Raw genomic sequence first — 27,677 nt, 5'->3', positions numbered from 1 at the left:
TGATCATTTGGATTTTTTGGGGTCACTCGGGCACTCAGAGCCACAGGCCCCTGGAGACAAATTTTGGCCCTTTTCCCTGCGAAAGAAAAGTGGCCAGCCCATGTTCCTGATGTCAGTTTGTAGGGTTCCCTTGGCACTGTCAGGGCAGCACAGGTTTGTGGTGGGGACAGCTTGGGTCTGGGACACATCCTCGATGATTTGGATTTTTTGGGGTCACCCGGCCACTCAGAGCCACAGGCCCCTGGAGACAAATTTTGACCCTTTTCCCTAGGAAAGAAAAGTGGCCAGCCCAGGTTCCTGATGTCAGTTTGTAGGGTTCCCTTGGCACTGTCAGAACAGCACAGGTTTGTGTTGGGGGCAGCTTGAGTCTTTGTGACAACCTTGATCGTTTGGATTTGTTGGGTGCGGCCGGACACTCAGGGCCACAGGCCCCCGGAGACAAACTCCTGCCCTTTTCCCTGGGAAAGAAAAGTGGCCAGCCCAGTTTCCTGATGTCAGTTTGTAGGGTTCCATTGGGACTGTCCAGGTAGCACATGTTTGAGGTCAGGGCATGTTGCATCTGGGACATATCCTTAATTGTTTGGATTTTTTGGGGTCAGCCGGCCACCAAAGGTCACAGGCCCCTGGAGACAAATTTTGGCCCTTTTCCCTGGGAAAGAAAAGTGGCCAGCCCAGGTTCCTGATGTCAGTTTGTAGGGTTCCCTTGGCACTGTCAGGGCAGCACAGGTTTGCTGTGGGGACAGCTTGGGTCTGGGAGACATCCTCGATGATTTGGATTTTTTGGGGTCACCCGGCCACTCAGAGCCACTGGCCCCTGGAGACAAATTTTGACCCATTTCCCTGCGAAAGAAAAGTGGCCAGCCCAGGTTCCGGATGTCAGTTTGTAGGGTTCCCTTGGCACTGTCAGAACAGCACAGGTTTGTGGTGGGGACAGTTTGGGTCTTTGTGACATCCTTGATCGTTTGGATTTGTTGGGTGCGGCCGGCCACTCAGGGCCACAGGCCCCCGGAGACAAACTCCGGCCCTTTTCCCTGGGAAAGAAAAGTGGCCAGCCCAGTTTCCTGATGTCAGTTTGTAGGGTTCCATTGGGACTGTCCGGGTAGCACATGTTTGAGGTCAGGGCATGTTGCATCTGGGACATATCCTTAATTGTTTGGATATTTTGGGGTCAGCCGGCCACCAAAGGTCACAGGCCCCTGGAGACAAATTTTGGCCCTTTTCCCTGGGAAAGGAAAGTGGCCAGCCCAGGTTCCTGATTTCAGTTTGTAGGGTTCCCTTGGCACTGTCAGGGCAGCACAGATTTGAGGTCAGGGCAGCTTGGGTCTGGGACACATCCTCGATGATTTGGATTTTTTGGGGTCACCCGGCCACTCAGAGCCCCAGGCCCCTGGAGACAAATTTTGACCCTTTTCCCTGCGAAAGAAAAGTGGCCAGCCCAGGTTCCGGATGTCAGTTTGTAGGCTTCCCTTGGCACTGTCAGGGCAGCACAGATTTAAAGTCAGGGCAGCTTGGGTCTGGGACACATCCTTGATCATTTGGATTTTTTGGGGTCACCCGGCCACTCAGAGCCACAGGCCCCTGGAGACAAATTTTGGCCTTTTTCCCTGGGAAAGAAAAGTGGCCAGCCCAGGTTCCTGATGTCAGTTTGTAGGGTTCCCTTGGCACTGTCAGAACAGCACAGGTTTGTGGTGGGGGCAGCTTGGGTCTTTGTGACATCCTTGATCGTTTGGATTTGTTGGGTGCGGCCGGACACTCAGGGCCACAGGCCCCCGGAGACAAACTCCTGCCCTTTTCCCTGGGAAAGAAAAGTGGCCAGCCCAGTTTCCTGATGTTAGTTTGTAGGGTTCCATTGGGACTGTCCGGGTAGCACATGTTTGAGGTCAGGGCATGTTGCATCTGGGACATATCCTTAATTGTTTGGATTTTTTAGGGTCAGCCGGCCACCAAAGGTCACAGGCCCCTGGAGACAAATTTTGGCCCTTTTCCCTGCGAAAGAAAAGTGGCCAGCCCAGGTTCCTGATGTCAGTTTGTAGGGTTCCCTTGGCACTGTCAGGGCAGCACAGGTTTGCTGTGGGGACAGCTTGGGTCTGGGACACATCCTCGATGATTTGGATTTTTTGGGGTCACCCAGCCACTCAGAGCCACAGGCCCCTGGAGACAAATTTTGGCCCTTTTCCCTGCGAAAGAAAAGTTGCCAGCCCAGGTTCCGGATGTCAGTTTGTAGGGTTCCCTTGGCACTGTCAGAACAGCACAGGTTTGTGGTGGGGACAGTTTGGGTCTTTGTGACATCCTTGATCGTTTGGATTTGTTGGGTGCGGCCGGCCACTCAGGGCCACAGGCCCCCGGAGACAAACTCCGGCCCTTTTCCCTGGGAAAGAAAAGTGGCCAGCCCAGTTTCCTGATGTCAGTTTGTAGGGTTCCATTGGGACTGTCCGGGTAGCACATGTTTGAGGTCAGGGCATGTTGCATTTGGGACATATCCTTAATTGTTTGGATTTTTTGGGGTCAGCCGGCCACCAAAGGTCACAGGCCCCTGGAGACAAATTTTGGACCTTTTCCCTGGGAAAGGAAAGTGGCCAGCCCAGGTTCCTGATTTCAGTTTGTAGGGTTCTCTTGGCACTGTCAGGGCAGCACAGATTTGAGGTCCGGGCAGCTTGGGTCTGGGACACATCCTCGATGATTTGGATTTTTTGGGGTCACCCGGCCACTCAGAGCCACAGGCCCCTGGAGACAAATTTTGACCCTTTTCCCTGCGAAAGAAAAGTGGCCAGCCCAGGTTCCGGATGTCAGTTTGTAGGGTTCCCTTGGCACTGTCAGGGCAGCACAGGTTTGCTGTGGGGACAGCTTGGGTCTTTTAGACATCCTCGATGATTTGGATTTTTTGGGGTCGCCCAGCCACTCAGGGCCACAGGCCCCTGGAGACAAATTTTGGCCCTTTTCAGGGAAAGAAAAGTGGCCAGCCCAGGTTCCTGATGTCAGTTTGTAGGGTTCCCTTGGCACTGTCAGAACAGCACAGGTTTGTGGTGGGGGCAGCTTGGGACTTTGTGACATCCTTGATCGTTTGGATTTGTTGGGTGCGGCCGGCCACTCAGGGCCACAGGCCCCTGGAGACAAACTCCGGCCCTTTTCCCTGGGAAAGAAAAGTGGCCAGCCCAGTTTCCTGATGTCAGTTTGTAGGGTTCCATTGGGACTGTCCGGGTAGCACATGTTTGAGGTCAGGTCATGTTGCATCTGGGACATATCCTTAATTGTTTGGATTTTTTGGTGTCGGCCGGCCACCAAAGGTCACAGGCCCCTGGAGACAAATTTTGGCCCTTTTCCCTGAGAAAGAAAAGTGGCCAGCCCAGGTTCCTGATGTCAGTTTGTAGGGTTCCCTTGGGACTGTCAGGGCAGCACAGGTTTGCTGTGGGGACAGCTTGGGTCTTTTAGACATCCTCGATCATTCGGATTTTTTGGGGTCGCCCGGCCATTCAGAGCCACAGGCCCCTGGAGACAAATTTTGGCCCTTTTCCCTGGGAAAGGAAAGTGGCCAGCCCAGGTTCCTGATGTCGGTTTGTAGGGTTCCCTTGGCACTGTCAGGGCAGCACAGGTTTGCTGTGGGGACAGCTTGGGTCTTTTAGACATCCTCGATGATTTGGATTTTTTGGGGTCGCCCAGCCACTCAGGGCCACAGGCCCCTGGAGACAAATTTTGGCCCTTTTCAGGGAAAGAAAAGTGGCCAGCCCAGGTTCCTGATGTCAGTTTGTAGGGTTCCCTTGGCACTGTCAGAACAGCACAGGTTTGTGGTGGGGGCAGCTTGGGTCTTTGTGACATCCTTGATCGTTTGGATTTGTTGGGTGCGGCCGGCCACTCAGGGCCACAGGCCCCTGGAGACAAACTCCGGCCCTTTTCCCTGGGAAAGAAAAGTGGCCAGCCCAGGTTCCTGATGTCAGTTTGTAGGGTTCCATTGGGACTGTCCGGGTAGCACATGTTTGAGGTCAGGGCATGTTGCATCTGGGACATATCCTTAATTGTTTGGATTTTTTGGGGTCGGCCGGCCACCAAAGGTCACAGGCCCCTGGAGACAAATTTTGGCCCTTTTCATTGGGAAAGAAAAGTGGCCAGCCCAGGTTCCTGATGTCAGTTTGTAGGGTTCCCTTGGGACTGTCAGGGCAGCACAGATTTGAGGTCAGGGCAGCTTGGGTCTGGGACACATCGTCGATCGTTCAGATATTTTGGAGGTGTCTGGATAGTCAGGGCACAAGCCTATGGAGACAAACTCTGGCCCTTTTCCCTGGGATAGAAAAATGGCCAGCCCAGGTTCCTGATGTCAGTTTGTAGGGTTCCCTTGGCACTGTCAGGGCAGCACAGATTTGAGGTCAGGGCAGCTTTGCTCTGGGACACATCCTCGATGATTTGGATTTTTTGGGGTCCCCCGGCCACTTAGAACCACAGGCCCCTGGAGATAAATTTTGGCCCTTTTCCCTGGAAAAGGAAAGTGGCCAGCCCAGTTTCCTGATGTCAGTTTGTAGGGTTCCATTGGCACTGCCAGGGCAGCACAGGTTTGAGGTGGGGCAGCTTGGATCTGGGACAGGTCCTTAATCGTTCGAAGTTTTTGGAGCTGTCCGGTCACTCAAGGCCTCAGCCCCCTGGAGGCAAAGTTCGAGCCTTTTCCCTGGGAAAGGAAACTGGCCGGCCCAGGTTCTTGTCTCTGGTGGAGCTGTGGGCTCATGCTGTGCTCCTTCAGGGATGTCGGATGATGATGAGGGATATGGGGCGGCTGCCTCTACCATGATTTTATTTCCAAGCAGAAATCTTGCTGTTTGAGTGGAAGAAAAAAGTCTTGCAAACTCTTGTGCACTTGCCTGTTCTCAGCCCGTGGTTCCCTGGGTGGCTTGGACATCTGTGACTCTGAACCCATGCTGCAGCAGCATCTGCAACTCTGCCTGCAGCTTCTATCCTGAGCTCCCTGCTGTGCTGATCCTGGGTCCCCCTTCCAGCCCAGGGGAGGCCTTCTACTCCAGAGGTTCTGTTCAGTGCAAGGGGAGGTCAGAAGCTGGGATATTTCTGATTTTTTTTTTTTTTTTTACAGTCTCACAGTCTGCCATGAGACAATATAGGTCAGTGACAGGGCAAGGCTGGGGACATTATAGGTGTAGCTGTTCTTTGCGCATCAGGGTGTCACGCAGCGTGTTCCAGAGCCCATTTTATTTTTGGAGAGGTGGCATGAGGGGAAAGTTACACCCTCTGAATTTAATTCCTGATTTATGTGTGTCAAGTTGGGTGTATGTTTTTTTCCTTCTGTTTTTCCCCCCTCCTTTTAGGGGATAAATTTATACTTCTTTCTGGTCTCCATCCTGTTTGACGAATTCTTGGTGCCATCTGCTGATTAGAGATGGAATTAGCACCGAATCCCGGTCGTGAATAGTATTCTGCACTACAATTCAAAATAGAATTTAATTGTGATTAAGCAACATTTTTAAACATGAAAAACACAAAATATGTGGATTTTCTTTTCCTCACCAGAAAAATTCAGCATCTCTAAATTGCCTAGAGTACTTTGGCATATATGCCTGCCTCTGGAGGAGCTGGAATAAGATCTGTACCTGCGAAATGTCATTCCAAAACTACAATGGAGGCCAAAGGATTTCTCCTTGCCCCTGTGCTCAGAGCATTTGTATACTTCTGCCCCCGCTCTCCCCCTCAGACTGAGAAATAGCTTTCAAAAACATTTGAGCTTTTTGGAAAAAGGGAAGATCATGTTTTTTCCCTTTTTTAAAAAACCAGCAGTAAGAAAACCCAGCATATCTAAATGTATGCTTTGAATTTGTTTTTGAAGCTTACAAATTATTTTCCCTTTTATCTGAAATCAGCAATATTACACAATATGAGCACATGGGCAAATCTGCAACTTAAAAACCCCAAACAAACAAACCATCAGTGAGTGAGGAAAAATTGATCTTGGCTGACTTTACATACATTATTTCTAAATTTCAGATTTCCAAAAGCCCCAAACCTCTTGACTGGGAAACAAATAAATAATTTGCCGGTTCTACTGATGGTACATGAACAGGGATGAGCTTTGCTCCTGCAGATCTCCCCTCCAGCTGTCTCATGCTATTATTGTCTTTTCTGAGCTGACTGCTCCTTCTCTCCCAAACTATCGATTTCTCCTGAAGCAGCCAGCTCTTCAGGAGTTTTTTTCCTGTCTCCAGGCAGGTGCACAGCATTGCCAACCTATAAGTCTGGCAGTCAACCTGGAAAACAGGGTACGGGGCTAGAGTTAGAGATCTAGAACACCTCCATCCCCAGGTTGCTGTTGTCTTTTGACAGGCTCTCTATGAAGAGTGAGCAATAGAAAATGTGTGGGAATCAAGGGGAAACATATTTTAAAAAATATAAGTGCTTCACTGAAAGCAGAAGAACTGAGAGGCTTAATTGAGATACTTTTGGTTTTGCTTCTGAAGTATCTGGTTATTTTTCTTTTAGAAGAAAACACAAAATGTATTCAAAATGGCAAACATTTTCCATGTATGCTTTTAAAGCACAGCCCCTTTTCTGTCCTTTTTCTGTAAGCACAGTGATTGTTCATAATAGCTTGCCCATGTTCCTAAGGTTAATAGATAAAATAGATAAGAGATAATAGTGTTCCGTGTAGCAGTGCTTTAGGGAATTCTGTGAATATTGAGGTAATTGGAGAAGTCTGTAACAGGGAACAGGGGGTCACTGAAGAGAAGTCAAGGTAAGATTAGAAAAGCTGAGCTGCAGATCTCAGGAATACTTGATAAAGGTCAGAACTAGAGGCCACCAGATCACTTTCTCTTGAAATACAGAGTCAAATAAAAAAAGGAGAGGTAGGACTAGAGCAGCACCCATTATTTCTGACATCTAATTATTGTATACATATTGTTATTTTAATAGGATTAGCCAGCAGTAATGGTAAAGCAGAAGTCCCTTCCCTTTATATACCTGAGAGATTAGTCTGCCTACCAGCAGTGTAGTGGCATGCTTAGAGATGGGCATAAATGATGATGGATTGGTTAAGAAATAACTTTGAAGGTTTCCTTATCTCTTTGTACAATTAGGTTCAACTTTGAACAAGCTGTTAATGGCAGGTGGTGGTGAGCCAGCTGCAAAAACAAGTTTGAATTATGCTAGAAATGGATGGCCAGTATTTACATGAAAAATGTTTGGAATTTGGAGGCTCATTATTTTTAATCCAGGTCAGACCTGTTAAATTAAAGTCTTTCAGTAAAAACAATGCAAATGGGATTTTTTTATAGTAGGCCTTTTTAATCCTACCCCAGGGATAAACACATGGAATATTTTTTGCTTTCTACTGAGTGTAAGAGGGACAAGTTAGAATTACCTGTGGCTTCTTAGTTTAAAATGTTCCTCAGTCATTCTGTTGTATCAAACACTATACAAATGCTGTTGATTAATAGGAATAATTTGTGTTTGATGACTCCTGGGTACCACAGCTGAGGAGCTGGACTGCAGTGAGGGTGGGACTTGGAACTGAGGTCAGAAGGGTGGATGGTTCCTGTCTGTTATTGGGTAGTAGCTTCAAAATACAATTTGTTTTAAGGTTGCCATGCTCTTTTGGTAGGATTACTAGGAGTGTAGAGAAGGAAAATGAAACAATGTGATGTGTGTCTATGATGAATTCCTATCAGAGAAGGAGAAAGCATGAAGATAATTATTTTAAAAAGTAATTAGAGGATATTGGAAACTGGATGCATAAGGTAAGTGGAAATTAAGAAGGTTATGGTGGGAATAAATTAGGGTACACATTAGATGTAAAAAAAAGCAGATTGCATTTTGTGTGAGAAAAGTGTTGGCCTGATGAAAGTCAGAGGCAAGGAATGTTTTGGAGGGCCTTATATTTTTGGGGTTTTTCACTCTTCACAATTGTGGCTGTGGGAAAGAAACTAACCAACAAACCATTACTACAGCATACCTTCACTACTCCTTTGAGGTAGATATGCTTAATTTGTGCAGAGATCCTGTGAAAGGCAGATGAAATCTGTATACAGAATTATGAAGAGATGACTTCAAGTTTTTCAGTTATGTCAGAAGTGTGATCTTTGTAAATAAGCCTTCTCTGCCTTCTTTTACTAGAACAAATATAGGGTACCCCAATGGTTGTTGACAGCCCCCACTGTGCACAGGAGCTGCATATTGCACATCTAACACTTTCCTTAGGGCAGTAGCCTGAGGCTTTAAGTCAAGAACTGGACCTCCGACAAACCCATGATGTTGGAGTGTGCCTCCTCTTGTTTATAGGTCTGGGTTAAGATTGCTCTTTCAATTCCCACCTCTCCCATAGACACCCTTAAGTCTGAACACCAGGAGTAGCCTATAAGGTCAGCAAATGCCTCTGTAGGGATCACTGATGTTCTTTTCTCCACAAACATTTGAAAACACTGCAGTGCCAGTTCCTGGGCTGACTCCTGCTCTCGGCTGGTGTTGGTGCTCTGCATGCTGCAGTCTTACACGAGCTGCTGAAGGGAAGCAGGACACTGAAACACAAACTCGGGCAGGCTCCTTAGGTTACATGCACCTTCACACTGATCTTCACCTTACATGGACCTGAATTTACAAGGCAAAGGAATAGTTCAAAGACTTGGAGCCAGTTGCAGAGGTGTGAGAAAACAAAGAGGCTCATTAAACTTTGTCTGCAAGTCAACTGTAAACTGCATAGTGCCATTTTTGTTAATGCTTTGACTTTTAATTGCATGCTGTCTTAACTAGTACACATTTAATCTTACCTTTTCAACATGGAAATAGAGAATGAATCTCAAGTTTAATTTAATAGCTGCACAAGATTTTGAGGAATGCTGGCATCCATGTTAGCACATAGGATACAAGTTTGCTCTCCATTTCAAGGAGAGGAAAGATATTTTCACTCTGAAGTACATCAGGGACTTGATTTTACTATCCATAAAGCACTTAATAACATATTAGTATATATGACTACATTTGGTGTTTGCTGACAAGTCCACATGCTTCTGTGTAGAACATATTCTTTTCTGAATACAACATCTTTCTTAACCACCAAAGAGTATAAATATTGGTCTCAGTGCTTGAACGAGTCACATGTCAAACAAGTGAATCATTTCTAAACACCATGCTTTACTGTGGAATTACTGAATTTCTGTGCAGATCAAAGCTGTGACAAATTTTCATGTTTCACTGAACATGGCTGTATCCATTTGTTCTGTTAAGCAGACTTGGTCCATAGAGTATTGCACTGTGTTTCAGAATGAGTTCTCTTTATTAAAGCTACTCTCATTGAAGATAATAGAGCAGCATAATTTTAAGCTTAAGCTGATTAAAAAGCTTTTCATGGAAAGTTCTCTCAGAAAGTACCAATTTTCCTGAGAGGCATTCCCCTTTTGAAATTCTCTTTAGTTCTCCAGTGTACCCTGCAGCCTGTCACTGACAGTGGGCTATTTTGGGCAGCAGAGGCTGCACACAGACCTGGCACAAACTGTGACCATCTCATCTTTCTTCTGCCTTGTTAGGCTGGCGACCCCCTCCATCACAAGGTGTTTTTCTCACTGAATCTAATTTCAGATAGGAGCAATAGAATCAGCCGAGCAGCAAACGTGCTGGGACATTGTGGAACAGCCCAGAAAGTGCCTGAGACAGATGCAGAGCTCACAGATTTTCACAAAACTGTGTTGATTGCTACCCTGTTGGTATCATCTGACTTATGAAGATTCCCAGCAGCTGACAGTCAAGCCTTCAGTGGTTTTCTCACAATAGTTCTGCATAAATAAAAGTTTGGAAGGAATATTTCCAGGTCTAAAACCCTTTATGGTGAATATTGTCTCTTTTAGGCAGTGATTAAGTGGAAACTGGTGAATCACTCAGGCTTGAATTTGACACAAAAAAAGTAGGAAAGTAGTTTTTGTTTGTTTTTCCAAGATAGATAAATACTTATGTTCAGAAAAAGAAACTGAATGAATAATGAAAATTACTTTAACTTCTTGAATACAAAGGATACATATGGGAGGTATATATTTGCTCATATATATAAATGTATCAGTTGAAATTGTAGAAGTTAGTAGGAATTGGAAATCGGTGAGGACTCTCCAGACTCTACCTTGGAGTAAATTATTGTCTCAATGTCACTTTTGTGGGTGACTCCAAAGGATGCGGAAGAAAAATGGTTTAAAAACAGGAGAAAAGTGCTGAATGCTAATTTGCTTACTCCAGAGCTGAATGGAAAAGGCATTAGGGAAAATACTCTGAATGGGTTTGGCAGCCTGTGCCATAACAAACATTACCCATAGCACATGCAGACAGAGCAGTTAAGTGTTAATAGGAAACAATATTTTGTTTTTTTTCCTTGAAACTCATCTCAGTAGATATGTTGTTAAGAAGTGTAAATCTGTTATAAGACATAATTATTTAATTTATTAAACTTTCTTTGCTGCTGCTAACAGCTGGGAAACCATGAGTAAGAGGTAAAACATATCCTCCTGATGCTTGGGGAGCCAGGTGTTTGGAAAGTCAAGGCTGTGTGTTCATGGGCTGGTAGAAACAGCAGTGTTGGTGTGAAGTGCAGGGCAGCCACCCTTGGAGAAGAGATGTGGATCAGAATTCATGGCAGGAGCAATTCTGAGCATCTGGCAGTGCCCTGGCAGTCTGTCCTTGCTGCTACATCTCATTTCTGCACTTGGAGCTGCCTCCACACTTCACCTTTATTCCATTTAAAACATAGGTGTGAGTCATCCTGCTGCCAGCAATGGGATTGCTCATTTCCCGTGAGTAAGTCTGCATGGAAACGACACTGACACAAAATGCTGGATTTATTTGCAAAATACACATACCTGGTTAGATTACATTTATGTTATATATCTGTTTTTATCTATCTGTCTCTTTTCTACAATAAATCAGTGCCGCAAGATTGTTAAATAGATATTTTCATGAGAAGGTTATACAAATTAGGTTATATTGACATTGATTATCTGTTTTATATTAATATTTATGCTCTTTGGTTTGTTACAGGTGAATTATAAATACTGTGTTTCTTAAAGCAAAGTCTATTTTAATAGCAAGTTTTGAGGTAATTTTCCTGGCATATTTTGTGGAAAGCTTGTTTTTGGAGCACAGTTCTACTCAAAAATTCTGTATTTACAAAAGTGATATCAAATTTGGCAGCATATTGGAGTCTGATGTCCCTGGAAATAAATCAGATCTGGGGCCAGAGGAACTTCCAGGAATCACCCAGGGTCAGGTAGTTCAGTTGTGGCATATCTTTCATAAAAGCAATGAGGAATTTCAGTAAGTTAATAAGCTTGCAAGTCATCAGGTTTTCCACATGCAGTCATGTAGTGCATGTGCAATAGAGTGTATTAATAGTACTCCAATGTAACATTTTCCAAGTGTTTTGTAGTAATACTGGTTGGGTCATGTATTTCTAACAAGCATTAATGTTCCTCAGGGAAGACTCAGAGTATAAGTGCCTTATAGTACCATAAAACGTGGAATAATCAAATCTGTGAAGGACAGGCCACAGTGAAGCTGACAGGAATACATGATGCTTGTGTATTGTGGAACAGGCATTCCCTCTATTTCAATAAGGAGCTGGAGGAAATTATTTTAAAGAATATGCATTGTATACATGAAGCAGAATGTAATTTTACATAATGTTCAAATTTCCTACTTAATCAACATGTGGCTATGGGGGGCTTTGGGAACAGAAAAGACATGGAATTGCTGCTGTCACCCCAAAATCTTTGCCTGGTGTCCTTTGCTCCCCTTGTGTTTATTTTCAATAGCACCTGGCTCTGCACTGAGTTGTTGGACAGTCAGGGCCATGTTCTTTGCCCCAGAGTTTGGAGAAGGTCATGATGAAATGCCACATGGGTACCATTGCCATGAGTTAGTCTTTTGGTGAGGACATACTAGAGTGCAAGCCTGACTTGTGGCTGAGACTGAAGAATTGTGTCTTGACAACATTTGACTAGTCTGAATGCTGTTATTTAGAGAAAAAACCAAATCCATAGTTGAAAGATACACCCAGTTAAGAGAAGTTCCAGTTGAACATAATTTATTTCCATTGATGGACCACAGGGGCAAGGTTGATTTTTCCTTTTGTAAGAACTGTTACTGTTCACGTCTTTAACTGATGGCAGTATTACTTGCCTGTCAGTACAGCTAACAGCCAGTGCTGCTGTAAATGATGGAAGGTGTAGCTTAATAGCCTAACAATGTCTTTAAATTTCAGCCCCAGACTCAGTCTGATGTCTGACCCTGCCCCAATTTGTACCCAAAGTTTGACACTGTCCCCTGCTGCAGGGATGCCCAATATATCCTTTCTCATAGACATCTTTCCTGCTTTGTCTGCAGTTAAGGATGGTTCTGGGCAAGGCTGTGTGTGAAAGTATGCATCTGCAGGTTCACATCTCCTGTGTTTGTATGTCATGGCAGTCTGTTGTCACCTGCCCTATGGTGGTTCCTGAGCTCTGCAACAGCAGAGCATCCTGTCCTAACTTAGAGGGAAACATTCCTCATAGCCCTAGAGCTACAAAATCTTTTAAGTCAGGGACTGAAATATTTTGTTCTGTTAAAACTTCATACACACACATTTATACCCTACACATTTGATGATTTACAAGAACAACTTATGTTTTACAGATTGTATGAACTTCCAAGTATATTTTAATATGGAAAAATTTCAGTTAATATCATAATCCATGTAATGGATTAACATCTGGTTCTGATTTCCCAAACCCCAGCTTCCAAACTCTTCAGAAATTAATGGGAAAGTCAGTAGACAGCTTCAGCACAGAGCGTAGTATTAATTCTTCATGTCTGTTTCATTTTACTTTATTTAGACTTGAAAGATATTCTGTCTTACTGGCATGAGTTCAGAGATCTCCCCTCATCACCCATGAATGGGAACCACATCACTCATATATTATATTATACATCCTCATATATTATAACTCAAAAGAGAATTTTGAGAGAGAACAGCCAGAGGAATTCAGCCCAATCCATGTCATGAGTTGTATAAAACAGTTCTTGTACTTTCCACTGGTATGACCTTTTGTTGTTATTTATGACCTACTGGTTAATTGAGATACTTTAATCAGCGGATTTAGAATTTATTGATTAAAAAATTCTGTGTTTCACAGCTGAGCACTGCGCTGGGGCTGCAGCCATGACCCAAGCTGGAGACATGTGCCCCTGGGCTGTGAGACAGCCCTGGCTGTCCCAAGCTGCGCAGGAAGGTGCCTGCATTGGGTCCTGCACATGGGCTGGGACTGGAGTGCCTTCATCCCCTTAGCAAATCAAAACCTATCACACATTGATTCAAAGCACTCCTAAATAAATGAGCCTTTCAGCTGCTGTCAATAGGATTTCTAGTTTCTTTCCCATTCCTCAGCGTCCTTGGGTCCCCAGAGAATATGATCAGGCACAGGAGACTGTAACAATCAGGGCTTGGAGATTATGTAGTATCCAGGCACAGCCTTGAGGAGTCATGTTTGCTGACATTAGGTTGACTACAGCTTTACGGTCATTTTACACATGACAGCACATCAAGTGTGTAAACCTTGCTGGAACAGGAGATTGCCTATGACTAGCTGCTGTGAAATGGAAATGATTTGTCTGTGTCTACGTGGACTGGAAATCATGGCTATTGTTTGCTAGTCATTGCCATTTCTCAAGCTTCTTTTCTAATTTGGTGTAATTTTGTTGTGGAGACAAGGTATTAAAGGAGCTCACATCGCAGGTGTGTGTCAGATCCCCACTACATCAGTGCCCCCCCATCAGCCTCCCATCAGACTGAATGGGCTTCACCTTGAGGGCACAGATCATATTGTATTTTCCTAACTTCAGCAGAATTCATTCCAAGGGAAATCTGTGCTACTGCAGAGGGAAATATTACCCAAGATCGCTTAGGGTAACAGAAATGAGCTGTAGCTGATGTGATTTCTGGCAGACAACCTGTGGATTCAGGTACCATTTAGGATAACTGGTGTAGAGTCTGAGCCCTTGGGTTCTTGTGCTTTCAGGGTAACTGTATAGAATAGAATAGATGTGCTAGCCTGGCCCTTGCATCATAACAATGTTGTAAATAATGATTATGCCTGTTCTCATTTTTCAGACTTAACAAAGCTATATAAAGTTTGTGGTGTAGTTAAATTTTAGTATAATAATTTAAGTATGGCTTTTAAGCATAGTTTTGTACAAGTTAACCACATTTAGTTTTAAACTAACATAGAAAATTTGAAAATGCTTTGACCTATTCTTTTTGACCGAAATCAAATGTTCCTGTATGGTCCATAACCTGACCACTCTGTGTGTCACAAGAAAAACAGAAATGTTCCATTTTAGTTTTTTCTGATATTCTATTTCATATGACTTGAAGTACAGTAAAGATTAGGATAAACAGACCTTATGCAACATAACATCCAAGTACAGCACATTTTATAAGACAAAAGGAACAAAGACTCCCACTGAAAACCTGCTGGTGTCAAATAATAATTTATTTTGCTGTTATTGACTTGTCCCTGCCTAAATGACAGGGGCTTAGCTACAGGAAACAATATTCCAACAAATGCTTGTGAAACCCTGTATAATTCCTGTCACATCAAAAGCCTGTGTGGAATTGTGTGCTTTTGGCTTCAGTGCTCTTTTTTTCTCACACATACAGAAACAATACATGAGGAAGTATTTATGCTTATCAAGAAAGAAGGCTACTTTGCTTTGCAAACACAGCACATCAATGAATCTTAAACTGCAGGTCTGAAGTTTGGGTGAATTTCAGGGCTGATGTCAAATATTGTGCTCAAGAGCTTTTTCATCATGCCCTCCATGTTCCTGTGGTAGCTGCTTGTGAGGTTCCTGATGGCTTCTGTTGTTTGCTCTTCTATTTTGGCAGAGAGGTTACCTTGGGAGCCCATTACCTGAAAAGCAGAACAGTTCTGAGCAAAATGAGAGGCTATATATAACCATGTTTATTGTACTTTTCTTCATCATGTGGCACAATCATAACACCAACACATCACAGTGCTTCCAAACAGTGAGGGTTTGATCTGGGTTCAACTGTAGGCATAAAAACAGGATTAAAGGCAACTCTCACATGCTCATTAGCAATGGGAATCTCCCTATGTAATGAAAGTTTCCCAGCTCACTATGGGAAAAACATTGTGTATGTTTTGTCTTTTATATGGCTCATTTTAATTTGTTTTCATTTTAATGACTAGGCAGCTAAGTTCTATCACTGTGTGCCTTCATTTGGCCTCACTGAGAATGCCTGTGAGTGCAGCTAAGGAACAAACATGGAAAAACCTTCCTGAAAATGCATAATTACAGTTTTAGAGTACTTGAAATGTCTTCAGCAGTTAGTGATGTATAACCCTCAACAGGCCTCAGACAAGGTCTTTTAATGTTACATTTTCTTATCTGGCGAAATACCAGACAGCTTCTGGCACAGTTAATATCAGGACATTCGGTTAGAATTTAATTGACTCTAGACTCACTGAACATTTTAGCAAGGTTATGTTATAAACAGATGTACACGTTCCAAATCTGTGACTGTGCTCCCTCCTCCCCCATTGCCCCAACATCCCTTGAATTCTTCCCTTATGAAAAAGTCCTTTGGATACCAGCAGAGAAATTGATTTCCAGCTAAAGAATTCCATGTGGAGAGAAGAAGACATTTCTGCATGCTGGCAGAATAAGAAAGGAGTAAGTAAAATACTGTTCTTGTTCCTGCCATGGTTCTCTGGGGTGAACTAGCAGGTGGAGCTAACCTGTGGTATATTAGTGGGGTACCTAGAGCATGACCAGAAACAAGGGAGGGGTCATTAACTCTATTTTCCATGTGGTTTCAGCCCAACTTAGTTCTTAAAAGAAGGAAAAGCATCTTTTGCATAGGTCACCTTCCCTGTTCCGTTTATCAGTACCTGGCAACGTAGTAAGACATTTGTCCATAATCCACATGTACACCATTTTTCAGTTTGGAAGAAATGTAGGTTATAGACATAATAATAAGTATTGGGAAAAGATTATAGTTTTCTATAATAACTATTTTTAGCTGACATTTTATTTTAACTTTTAGACAAGTTGCAAGGGTTGGGTGTGGGAAAGGTTGTACAGCTTAGACCAGATTTATGGAACTGAATTTTTCCACTGGGGAAAGTAGCTTTCTTGAGATCCCAGATGGTTGCATGTTATCCAGCCACTAATTACTTTTGAAAAGCCTCAAGAAAAGTATTATAATTTTAAGAAGAGCCTCTGCAGACCTGCTTTCTCAGCTCATGCTAATGTCATTTGAGATAGTAAACTCTTACTCATCTATGTGTTTTTCCCTTTCTTCAGCTTCTGAATTTGAGGACCTTTTTCTCACAGAATGCAGGCAACACTCTGCTTAATTTATGATTTCTGCTGACTTGAAGGTTTTTCCCTTATTTTTCCCATACAGGTTTTATGCTAGTGTCATTTCAAAGCTGCTAAAATATTATATTGGCTCAGAAGCCACAAAATTCAGAACTAGGCTGCATGTCTCCAGAGTCAGGTGACTTCAGACAATGAGTGAAAAAGTGAAATTGGTTTGAGATCCAAGCAAAAAATTTTGCATGTTTTGAAAAAAGATTTTGCATATTGTCATTCTAACCTCAATCTTTATTTTTCTGTTGCTGTTCTTAATTCTGGATGGATATGAAGCCTCTCATAGTATGAGAAAATTTGCTCCTGTTTGGATACAAGTGACACAAAGTAGGAGGAAGAATGGCATTAGAGGAGACTGTGACAGAGAAATAAAAATACTTGTGTCCAAATACCTGAGAAAGTAAACTGAACCGGACATCAGAGCTCCCTCTGCACTGGCTTTGCTGGAGCTCCTGACTGCCTCCCAGACACAGGTAAATAATGATGGCATTGGTCTGGGAAGGTGAATGTTTGACATAATGAGGTCAGGGGACACGGAGGAGGACTGCAACGATTGTGTACAACATGTTGTCATTTGAGGAGCCATATGTGCTCTGTCCTGCTCGTGTGAAACATTCTGTCAATCAATAGTGGCCTTTCCCTGCAGCTTTAATTTGGTTGTGATGACAAAATGGAGTTCACAAAAAAGCAACATCTTTACTCTTCTGCTATCAAGACCTAGAACAAGAAGTCTGGCTTGACTGAAAAGGTGAATAAATGTTAGAGGTGTTTATACTTTATTTTGGTGTCAGTAAACAACTGAAACTATACATTTGAGACATTTCCACCCAGCCTGCCTCTGTGACAGTGTGTCTGGGGGTTAGCAGGGTATGATACCAACACTTTGTGTGTATAGGTGTTCCTAAGGCTTGTGAGCCCTGCTGGAAAATGTTTTATGTGAAGTGTGACTGAAATGACAGGTTGGTAGAACAGATTTTGTTTGACCTCTTTGACTTTTTTTTTTTTTTTCTTTTTGTGTCTGCTTTTGCACAAGTACTTTCCTTGTCTTTGCATGATACAACCTGGGGGAGAAAACAAGACCAAGAATGTAAGAGGAAAGTCACCTGTTAAAAAGAGAATGGTTTGTGAATTTCATGGAAATACTAGAGAAAAATGCAAGATACCATAAACGTATAAAACAGCTTTGTTCAGATAGGAAAATATCGAGTTAGACCACTTTTACTATAGAAACAGTGAAAAACTCCAAGTTTTGGTGACTTCAGTTGACAAGGGATGCGGTCTTATATGTAATGAAAAGAGACAGCTAAAGTGGAACGAAATGGAAAGAAACATTTTAAACTTTTGCTTTTACTGACACATCCACCTTTCTGAATCCTCCAGTTTCAGGACAGGAACTAGGTCTGTCTGTGGTTATAGAAAAAGGACCCAAAAGTATTTTTCCTTAAGGGACATACGTCTTCAAAGTATAAGCATGAACCAAATATGGAATCTGGACCATTTTAGTGGTGAATATCCACAATTTATTCTACAAATGCACTCAAAGCCTGTGAAAAAGTCCAAATGAAGCATGTAGACACTGTAGATGACACCCCTGTGTTTAATCAGTACAACCACACTGCTTTGCAGAAGTCTTCAGGTAGTGCTCTTGGAAACAATTTGGTTTACCATTGAGCAGTTTGGTAAGACAAAAGAACACATGCAGGTTTCTTACTTACATTTGTTTCCTTGTTTCTAAATTCCTTCTCCCTCTGTAGTCTGTAGTGGTCTATCTCAGCTGTGGCTTCTTCCTTGGCCTGCTTCAGCCTTTTACCCTTTCCTAGATGGGGAAGAGAGAGGCATTTATTTCATACCATCCCCGTATCCCCAAAGATGAAGCTCTCCAAATCAGAGATATTTTAGCTGCCATAGTAGAGCACTGATTTGGCTGAAAGTCTTGTCCATCAGATTTATTTGCACAAGAATGGTCAGAAGAGATGAAGTGATTTACGTAGAACACTTTTTGACTGCTAGCCAGTCATGCAAGTACCCCTCTTCTGAGACCAACTTCCTGTGCAGAAGCACACATCAAGAGAAGATCTTGGTTTGCTGACAACAGAAGTCCTTCTGCAAGTAGACATCTTCCCACAACACAAATGCATTTTTTTCTAATCACAGCTTGGTGTTTAAATAAATATCTATCTTTTCTTCATCAGCAATAGTAGCAGCCAGATAACAGATTTTAGTTGTCACGGATGGGAGAAGACGTTATTCTGTAAGATTTCCTGTATTGATTGGTTGCCAGAATCCCTTCATCCCACACCAACTGGATTCTGCTTAGAGCTGGCAGATATCCAAAATAATGCAAGATGTCTTAACCACTACCAAACTGAGTTGCAACTTTCAGCATTTGTCCTTTCCTCCCCCAGCCTTTTCTGCCAACCTTTGTTAAATGCAGAGCTGAATGATTAAGAGAAGGAGGTCAATTCTTTGCCAGTGCACAGAAACCATGAAAGGCATTAAATTTTTTTTTTTTTTTTGGTTCATTTTAAACAAGAAGGTGATCTGTAAGGTGACACTTTAGGGTGTAGTGGAAACTAGAGCCTTCCTCCTCACCAGGCTTGCTTACATACCTAATTTTGTTTGCTGTCAATAGCTTGTTTTAGGTAAAACACTATGGGCTTGTCAGATCAAGAGCATGTAAGTCATTGCAGGACTGGACATAAGGTCCTTCCTGGATCTAGTAGGGCTTTCATGTAAAGAAAAAGGGTAAATGTTTTGGTGGAAATGTGATGTTTAAGGTTTTACATGAAGGAGCTGGCGAGTGTGTCATAAATCCCCTAAGGACTTCTCTGTCATTCATAAAATCAGTAAAGTTGCATGGATCTCCTCAGGATTTTGCTACACCACCTTGTGAGGAAACAGTAATTTTCTAACTGTAAGCCTCTTGCATGGAATGTTGGTATGTTATACTTGAGACACCTAGGCTGATGCTGATTTTTGGGGTCTCTTTCTGCTGTACAGCTAGGATTTTAGGAGTGGGGGGAATAAGGTTGCTCTCTTTTCTTAACAGAAGTATCTTCGGTCGCTGAAAAATTGCTTAGTTGCTTAAATTAGGATATCACAAGAATGTGAGAGTAGCGGCCTAGGCAGCTGAAAGAGCCATCTTGATCTCTTGTGGCACACTGATTTATTTCTTTATGGTAGCAACCTATTTAACACCTCTGAGCAATAAGAACTTTTTTTTTTTTTTTTTTTTTTTTTTTTTTTTTTTTTTGGGCTCTTAATTCAAGCACAGAAGACAAAAGATACCTTTCCTCCTTTCCTGAAATCCTAGGTAACATTCTCTCATTCTTTGTCTAGGCTAGGAAGACAAACATAAACATTTTGGTTTGGTTACACCTGAGCTGGGCTTCTCAAGCCTTATCAGGTGCGCCTTATCATATAGAAACTTTCTCCCGCTGAGCATGGCATAATGAGGAAGCTGGAACTTGGGAGGAAGACTGCTTTAATACACCTGAGATTCAGCAAAATCTGGGGTAAACTACCTGACTCATCAGGAAATTACTTCTCCAGCTGATTGCTCCTTCCAAAATAATTATCTGCAGATGGGTGAGTAGAAGCAGAGAGATGCACAGAATGGGAGTTACCTTTTAAGTCTTAATTCCTGGACTGTTTGCTTATTGTGGAACATTTGGGGTGGCATGTACAGGCTTTTAACAGGAAGGAGCAGCCTACTGAGGAACTGGATAGCTTCATTGACTCCCAGTCCATCAGTGCAGGGCTCTTGTGTGTGGGAAATTATATTTCTGAATCCTTCTCCCATTGAACCACTGTGCTTATGTATAAAGTGGAGAGAGGCCGTTTTAAACCTAGTGGGTACTTTTCCAGAGTTTGTGTTTGTTTGAAATAGGCTGATTTCACCCAGCTTCTGCCACTCACTGTATGAAGTTTTGGGACCAGGATGAGTGAACTGACAGATCTGTGTAAGAGCCTGACATAAGTCTGGACAACAGAATTTGGAACTAGGTTCAGGTCTGTGTTTTGAAGTTTCCCTTATTCTCCTCTCCAAATTTGGAGCTGATCAGCCTTTTGTAGAGTTTCCACTCTGTAGGAGTGGAGCTGGGGGGTGATTCTCTGGAGCTGGCAGTCAGGGGGAGTGACTACAATGAAGCTTTGCCAATTTCACCAGCTGAGGAACTGGATCTCTATAGCAAATTAAATTATTTCAAAATCAGTGGGATTTTAATTTCAAATTCCATCTGGGGGGCCATCTGTAGTAAATATGTTGCATATTTGGCCACCAGATAGATAAATATATCCATTTAAAATGCACAAAATGGAAAGAGATTAACTACAAAACAACAGTTCATTTGCCTCTGACAACATAGATAGTGAACTAAAGAGTATATATATACATATGTGTCAGCTCTTGACAGTGCTCTGGAGTAAGCACAATACATAGGGTGTCACTGTAGGGTGGCAGCCATTTCATTTTTCCATGATGCCTTTAGGATTGGCACAGCAGGAACCTGCTGCTTCCTATTTAATTAAGTGGAAAAGCTGTGAGTAAATTACTGCTAGTCCAACAACGTTGTGGACAGAATCGGCAACTGCCAACATATGCGCTGGTGCATATGCTGCACCTGATTAAGTTAAGCAGAAACTAGAGCTTAACCTGCTGTTCCACTAGGGACAAACTAAAATTAATTAATCAGTCTGTTGTTAACCACTTGTCTGCTACTGTAGTCGTGCAATGCAGGCCTGCCTTTTCAAAGCCTTACTGATCTGCTGGGCTGGGTTCTCTGCAGAGCACAGCCAAGCTGAATCAACCCTTACATGCTGAAGGGTGGTGGAGCACTGAAATTCAGCCAAAATCATGCAAGAAGTGCAGGAGGATGGGCAAACCAGCCTGGCCCTTTGACATTTCATCAGGATCATAGAGACGAGGTACAGAAAGCCCCAAGTTTGAAGAGATTTTGCCACAAAGGTCATGCTGTGGGGGCCAGGATTGCTGCTGGCTCTCTGTCTCTCCTTCCATCCTTGAAGATGGGGAGAAGCAAGCAGCAGTGCTGTGCCTGGTTTCATTGTCCACAGCCTATTAATTTTTAGGCATCATTTTAAATTGACCAAATTTTAAAAAACTTGCTGTGACCAGTCAGCACCGTATAGGATTTTCTTGCCTAACATGGGAAGGTGTTATTAGCATGGAGAAAGACTGAATTCTTCTTTCTAGGTATTTCTGTGATGTTAAAGAAACACTTTGCTCTCGTTAGATCCACAAGAATTGGTGTCTTTTAGGTTGTTGGAGTTTTTTAGATCTTGTAAGAAAGACAGTAGGAGGCAAAAATGTTGCATTCTAATTTGTTCAAACACTAAGTTATCTTACTTTCCAAAAACTGCAATGCTGAAGTTGGAGTTTTGTTTCAAACGTATAATCTGGGCTTCTAGCTGAATTTCTGTATAGAAATCAAGTCATTTGAAGAAGTTGCCAAAAAAATAATAATATTTTCTTAAAATAGAACCATTTCAGTTGTCTTTGCTAAATTGTCTGGAAAATGGGATTTGGGGATCTGCACTGTGAGCAAACTATTTTGTACTTTTAATAAAATAGAATAGAGGCAGCTGAACATTATATATAGCTTTCTCAGTAGATAAAACATGTCTTGGATATTATCCAAGAGAGCGCCATGGATATAATTCTGTTTACAGTATCTTATTTTGATTAACATTTGGTTTTAATCTGATTTTCTATAATCTTTCATCTGAGTTTTCTTTTTATTAGGCATGAGAAATTCAAGGGAAGATATAAAAATCGATAGGAGAACAAGTTTTGCTAAGCCCAGTGTTCATGACACATTTGTTTCCCTTGTTTTACCCAAAAGGATTTTCAGGAATTGTTGTCTTGGCGCTGATAATGCCCAGTTATTTCTGGGATCCAAATTGTGCTTAAAGTAAAAATTATAGATAAAGCAGCACCATGTTCAAATGGTCAAAGGATTGCAGACTGGTTTGGCTTGTGTTTAATCAATCTAATAATTTCAGCCTTGCATGTGTTAATTTAATTAAAATTTTAAAATATTAATAATTTTTCAGCTAATAATAATAATAATTTTATCAGCTAATGATATGACAGGAAAAAGGGTATTGAGCAAGAAGTAAGAAAAAGCATGTATAGAGGAACTTTAGCATTATATTTTTGCTTTGTTTTGTGTGTATCAATATAATTTTATTTACTCATTTTTTCAGTTACTTCAAGTGGCTTTTGCATTACCAACAACTGCACATATGTCAGCAAAACCTAGGCCCATTAACTGTTTATATACAATATTATGTGTGTTTACACTACATTTTGATTGGTTATGTGAGTATCAACTGTAAACACGGAAGGCTTTGCATCAGGGTAGTTTTGCTAGTCACACTTCCTTGCAGATGCCTGTTCCTGCTGTGTCCCATGAACAAGCTGCCAGCTGATGTCCCAGTGTCAGCACAGCAGCCAGACCATCGGTGCAGTGGTGTTGTGCAATGCCTGCTTGGGGTGACAAAGGAGGTCACAGGGCTGGGAGGGTTCAGAGCATTCCCTGGCAGCCCAGCCCAGCAGAGTGCAGGCCCTGAGCAGCAGCTGCTGATCCCAGCTGGTGCTGGGTGGATCTGAGCTGCCCATTCTGGGGTGAAGCAGCACCTCTCTCCTTGTTCCACCCAGCCGTGTGTGCACAGGTCAGCCAGCTGCACTACTCAGATCTGTTGCATTTCATGTACTGCCTTTCAGCTTAGCTTTTATGCTCAGAGACAAATTCTGCAATCCTTTGTTTTGATCTAACTGCTGAAGTAATCCCAATTTAGAATAGCCAGATTTGCCTCTAAAAGAATCCCTTTTGCCCCTGTCCCACAGTATTTATCTTATGCTGGCATAGTTATCTAAGGCAGTGTAGTGACAGTGCTATGAAAAATACTTAAATTAGGGACAACATGGAAATTTTAAATTTTGTTTTGTAGCTTCATTGCAAACTTCTTGCAATGTTGAATATAATGGTTGTCTAGGTATAATTATGCTGGTAGATTACCTATAATGCTTGGTTTAGAACAAAATCCAGGGCAGATTTATTTAAACAGTTTGCTCTTGATCTGCTAATTTTGGAAATTCTAGAGGTTTTTCATGGAATCACACTGAAGTGCTGAGGCTGGAAGGAGCCTATAGGATATACTCCCTGATGAAAGCAAGGGCAGCTTGATTGGGGCCATATCCAGGGGGTTTTGAATGTCTCTGAGAATGGAGATTCCCCAGCTCTGGGCAGCCTGTTCCTCCCTTGCAGTCACTGGGTTGTTTTCTTATGTTTAAATTTGTGTATTGAAACTTTAATTTTCCTTAATAATTTTCATAAATTAAAAAAAAAAAGTTATCTTAAAAGTAATAGAAAAGAAAGCCAAAGTGATTATATATTTTTACTCTGAATAATTTTATGATAGCAAAATCCTTAATAGCTGTTTTTCTGTAGCTGGTTAATAACTCCTATTAGTGTGTTAGGGTTGAGGTAAACACTGGTAGAGGTTTAATTCAAGTTTCTGACTCAGAGGGGTCTGAAGATACTTTATCTGTAAGAAATCCTGTTCTTATCACAAGCACTCCAAGTGAGGCTGAGGTGATGACAAGGGAGTGTGTCTTTTGCAGAGTAGAGCAAATGCCTCATGCATCCATAACTGTGTCTGGATTCTGCAAATCATTCATCTTTGGTCATCACTTTTATGTTATAATTATTCTTTTCATTTTTGGAGTTCCTAAATTTATGAAGCTTCCTTTTTAACTGACTGCTATAGAAAAAGCTAAAGTGACTCTTCTGGCTTTAAAAACAAACACAAATGAAACTAAAGCAACAACAACAACAAAAACAAACAAAGAAAACCCAAAACCCAAAACAATAACAAAAAAAAAAAAAAAAACAAACACAAAAAAACCCCAAAAACAAAACAAAAAAAACAACAAAACAAAACGAAAAAACCCAATCCAAACCCAAAAGTAATCCACTTCAAACTAAGGCCTGATTCTGCAGTCTCTGTTCAGGCCAAACTCCTTCTCCTTCCACTGAGGCTGTGCCTTTCCAGGTTGTGTGCTCTCTTGCTTTGAGGGAGCCGTGTGTTTCCTCTGCTCCCCTACATGAGAAGGGAAAAAGCATCCCTCCTAGAGCTCCTAGCTTGGCTGTGTAAGAGGTCACAACACTACTTAACTATCTCTTGCCTTCAGGTTTCTGCCTGAGAGAGTTCTGTTTTAGGAAGGTGGGAGGATTTGTTTTAATCTCTATTGTGTTTGCAAGGCACAGGCAGTGCCTGGGTGCTTAGGGAGGGAACTTGCCTTTCTACTTATTTTTGTGCGCTGCTGTATAAATTGACATGTCACACTAAAAATTAATGAGCACAGAACAATGCTGATTCACGTGTAGAAGGCATATGGAAACTACACAAATTATTCTGTTTAGCCTCCATTCCTCCCTGGAAAACAAAATATATTCCTTTAATTGTGTTCTTGCTCCACATGACATCATCATCCATTTTCTTTGCATTCTGCTGCTGGTTTCTGAAGCAAGATCACTCCAAAAAACAGTATTAATGTTTCAGTGCTAGTGCAGGTCAATGACTCATGTGGTTGTACCTGCACTCAGGAGAATAATTACTTGTACCATGTCATAAAACTTCTGTGAATGATCTTTTACAGTACTGAGAGTGCTCATGGTTTTACTGTGACTTTGATTACTATCAGGGTGCTGAAGTCTTCCCTTAGTTTTCATATAATTTTTTGAAGCTCAGCTTCAATTAGGAGACAAGTTACTGGATTTTGCAAGTAAAGAGGAACAGTGAAAAATCTTAGCAAGACCTATTAAGAAAAATAAAGAGTTTAGAGTCTGGTCCTTCAGAGCTGGCAGCCAAAGGCACATAGGATTTTAATTTAAATAGCAAGGCAGTAATGGCGTTATCAACACTGAGATAAAGGAAGAACAAATGCAGCTGACAGGATGACTATAACAAAGAAAACATTTTTTAATGTAATGAGGCACATGTACACGTAGGCACAAGCACATGGGATTTTAAGCAAACTCTGTTCAGGTTTGAGTTAATGCCTGCCTGCAGTAAAGGCACAGCACTAGTGAATGCATACAGATGAAATAATCTTTTCCTGCGAGCTACTGTAATTCTGAAGGGCTTGCACTTGAGAAGTACAGTAAAAACAGGCCAACTACTTACTTTTTTTGGCTTCCTCCAGTTTGTCCTTGGCACGTTTTTCTGCCTGCAAAAGCTGCTGGATTCCCTGAGACTGGCTGGTCATGCTGATTGCTGGGGCTGGTGAACTTCTGTGAAGACTGGAGCTCAGAGGGAGTTTTATACAGCTGCCAGGCTCTTCCTTGTGTTTTTTGTTCTGTGTGTTATTACAACAAGCTTCCAGATTGTACCAACCCAGCTGGCTGTGCCTGGATTGCTGCTGGGCACACAGGCCTGGGAGTGCAGTCAGAAAAACACAGCACTGAGGCTGAAGGGAATGTCCTCCTCTCCTCAGGGTCACAGTTTACTTGAAGTCTCTGATTAACACATTGGGGCAAAAAAAAGCACTTCAAGTGGCTTGTATTTTAATGGAGATTTTTTTCTTTTTTTTTGGCTCTTATTTCTGAAGCAGAATACAGTTAATCTTGTCTAGGAACTGAGGGGAAAAATTCTTTCTTGGCATTACCTTTAAATAAAACTTCCCCTCAAAGTGAAGAATCAGGCTCAGTCAACAGTTAATTTTGGTTGAACACCAAGAACTGCTTGTAGGCTTCTGTTTAGTGTTACTTCTTAACACTATTTATTAGGGTTTTCACTTAAAAAAAATTAAATAGGGATTAATTCATTGGGGACTAAAGTTTGAAAAAGCATGTAGTGACTGAGGTATGCTCAATACCTCAATACCTTGTAATCTGCCATGACGGAGGTGAGTGGAGACGAGATGGACTGAGAAACTAAGGAATTAGCTCTAAGATCCAGACTCTTGCCAGGTATGAATGGTGGGCTAGGTTTTACTCTCAAGTCATAATGCACACAACAGTCAAATGAATGCCTGTGCATGGCTGTAAATGCACATCCCATTCCTTACAGAAGGAAAGAGTGGTTTGTGAGCTACTGCACGAATGAACAGCATGTTCATCTTCTGAATCCTCGTTAAAAAACCCAAAAAATCCCACTGGTTACAGGTAGTTCAGCCATTGCATAGCAGAGGGACACGTTAAACTGCACAATTAAAACAGATTTATTTTTTGTAAAAAAAACCTCAGAGTGTGAATAAAGTATATTTATTACAGATTCTTGATAGAGCTCTGCCAGGACTGGAGATCACCTCCTGACATAAATGGTTTTTTTGTGCTGCAATTTTATATATATAATTATATATTTATAAGTGTTATATGATTTCTGCATATATTATACATAAAATACATTTATATAAAAATTATTTGGTGCTCTGTTAGGGGTTCTTATTCTAGGGCCCTTTGTTTTCTGGGGCTTCCCAGGGCAGCTGTGTCATGCTGCTACTATGCTGTGCTAGGCTGTTACCTGATCCTGATAAGGAAATGTGCATTACTGCTATGAAGTCTTCTTTTCCCTGCCAAATAGTTGTAGGTTTGAGAGAAAATGGAAGGAGAAGCCTCTTGCCCTATTAGTGTCTTTGGCAGTGCCCTGAATGACCTGGAAAAGAAATTTCTTTTGTTTTCTATTCTGTGCTATTGCAAAGTCAAATTTCACTCATGCTGAGTGAAATTTCACATCAATCACTGAGTTTATTTCTTCATCCAGAAGCTGTGTGAGATGCTTGCTCATCTCCAGCACTGAAACCAGAGGTTCACTCTAACTGCAGGACAGCAGCCATGGCACTGTTTTTAGAAGATTTTAATGCATAGCCTTGAAGTTTATTTTATTCAGACACAGAAGAAGTGACGATCAAGTCTACAGAAAATGTGGAAACTGTAGGGTTAGGAAGCCATTTGCCACTGTGATTCAACTACAAGTGATATTACTGGCAAAGAAAAGCAGAAGTGGAAAATGAAAGTAAAAAATGAAGAGATCTGCTTTACTTGGGGCAGGAAACTTGAGCTCAGAACTTTAAAGCAGAAGTGACTTAAAAATTAAATAGGAAGTGGAAATGTCAGGCTTGTCTCAGACATCAAAAGTATATCCCTTTTCAGGCAAAGGGTCTTGTCAAGCAAATCTCACTGCTGCGAGAAATGTTGCAAAACTACTGGCAAATTAAACTGCTTCAGTTTCTGGACTTGGCTGAAAGCATTATGGGTGAG

The 27,677-nt window shown here is 42.0% G+C and overlaps 1 protein-coding gene and 1 long non-coding RNA gene across 2 annotated transcripts; one reads left to right on the top strand and one right to left on the bottom strand.

Annotated features, from left to right (window-relative positions):
* The first annotated feature begins 5,890 nt into the window (after positions 1-5,890).
* Positions 5,891-9,771, top strand: LOC128792154 (uncharacterized). Its single transcript, XR_008432328.1, has 3 exons — positions 5,891-7,202; positions 7,589-7,728; positions 9,563-9,771. It is a non-coding gene; the product is annotated as an uncharacterized LOC128792154 (long non-coding RNA).
* A 4,697-nt stretch (positions 9,772-14,468) lies between these two features.
* ATP6V1G3 (ATPase H+ transporting V1 subunit G3) lies at positions 14,469-26,276 on the bottom strand. Its single transcript, XM_053950648.1, has 3 exons — positions 25,603-26,276; positions 18,108-18,208; positions 14,469-14,906 (listed from the first exon to the last, which is right to left on the bottom strand). Exons 1-3 carry the CDS (start codon positions 25,682-25,684, stop codon positions 14,733-14,735), a joined length of 357 nt encoding a protein of 118 aa, XP_053806623.1. The 5' UTR covers positions 25,685-26,276; the 3' UTR covers positions 14,469-14,732.
* Positions 26,277-27,677: the final 1,401 nt, after the last annotated feature.

Source organism: Vidua chalybeata, chromosome 9 (genome assembly GCF_026979565.1).
Source record: "Vidua chalybeata isolate OUT-0048 chromosome 9, bVidCha1 merged haplotype, whole genome shotgun sequence".
NCBI classification, from domain to species: Eukaryota; Metazoa; Chordata; class Aves; order Passeriformes; family Viduidae; genus Vidua; species Vidua chalybeata.
Note: the sequence above shows the minus strand (reverse complement) of the source record. Positions and strands in the feature narration are given on the sequence as shown.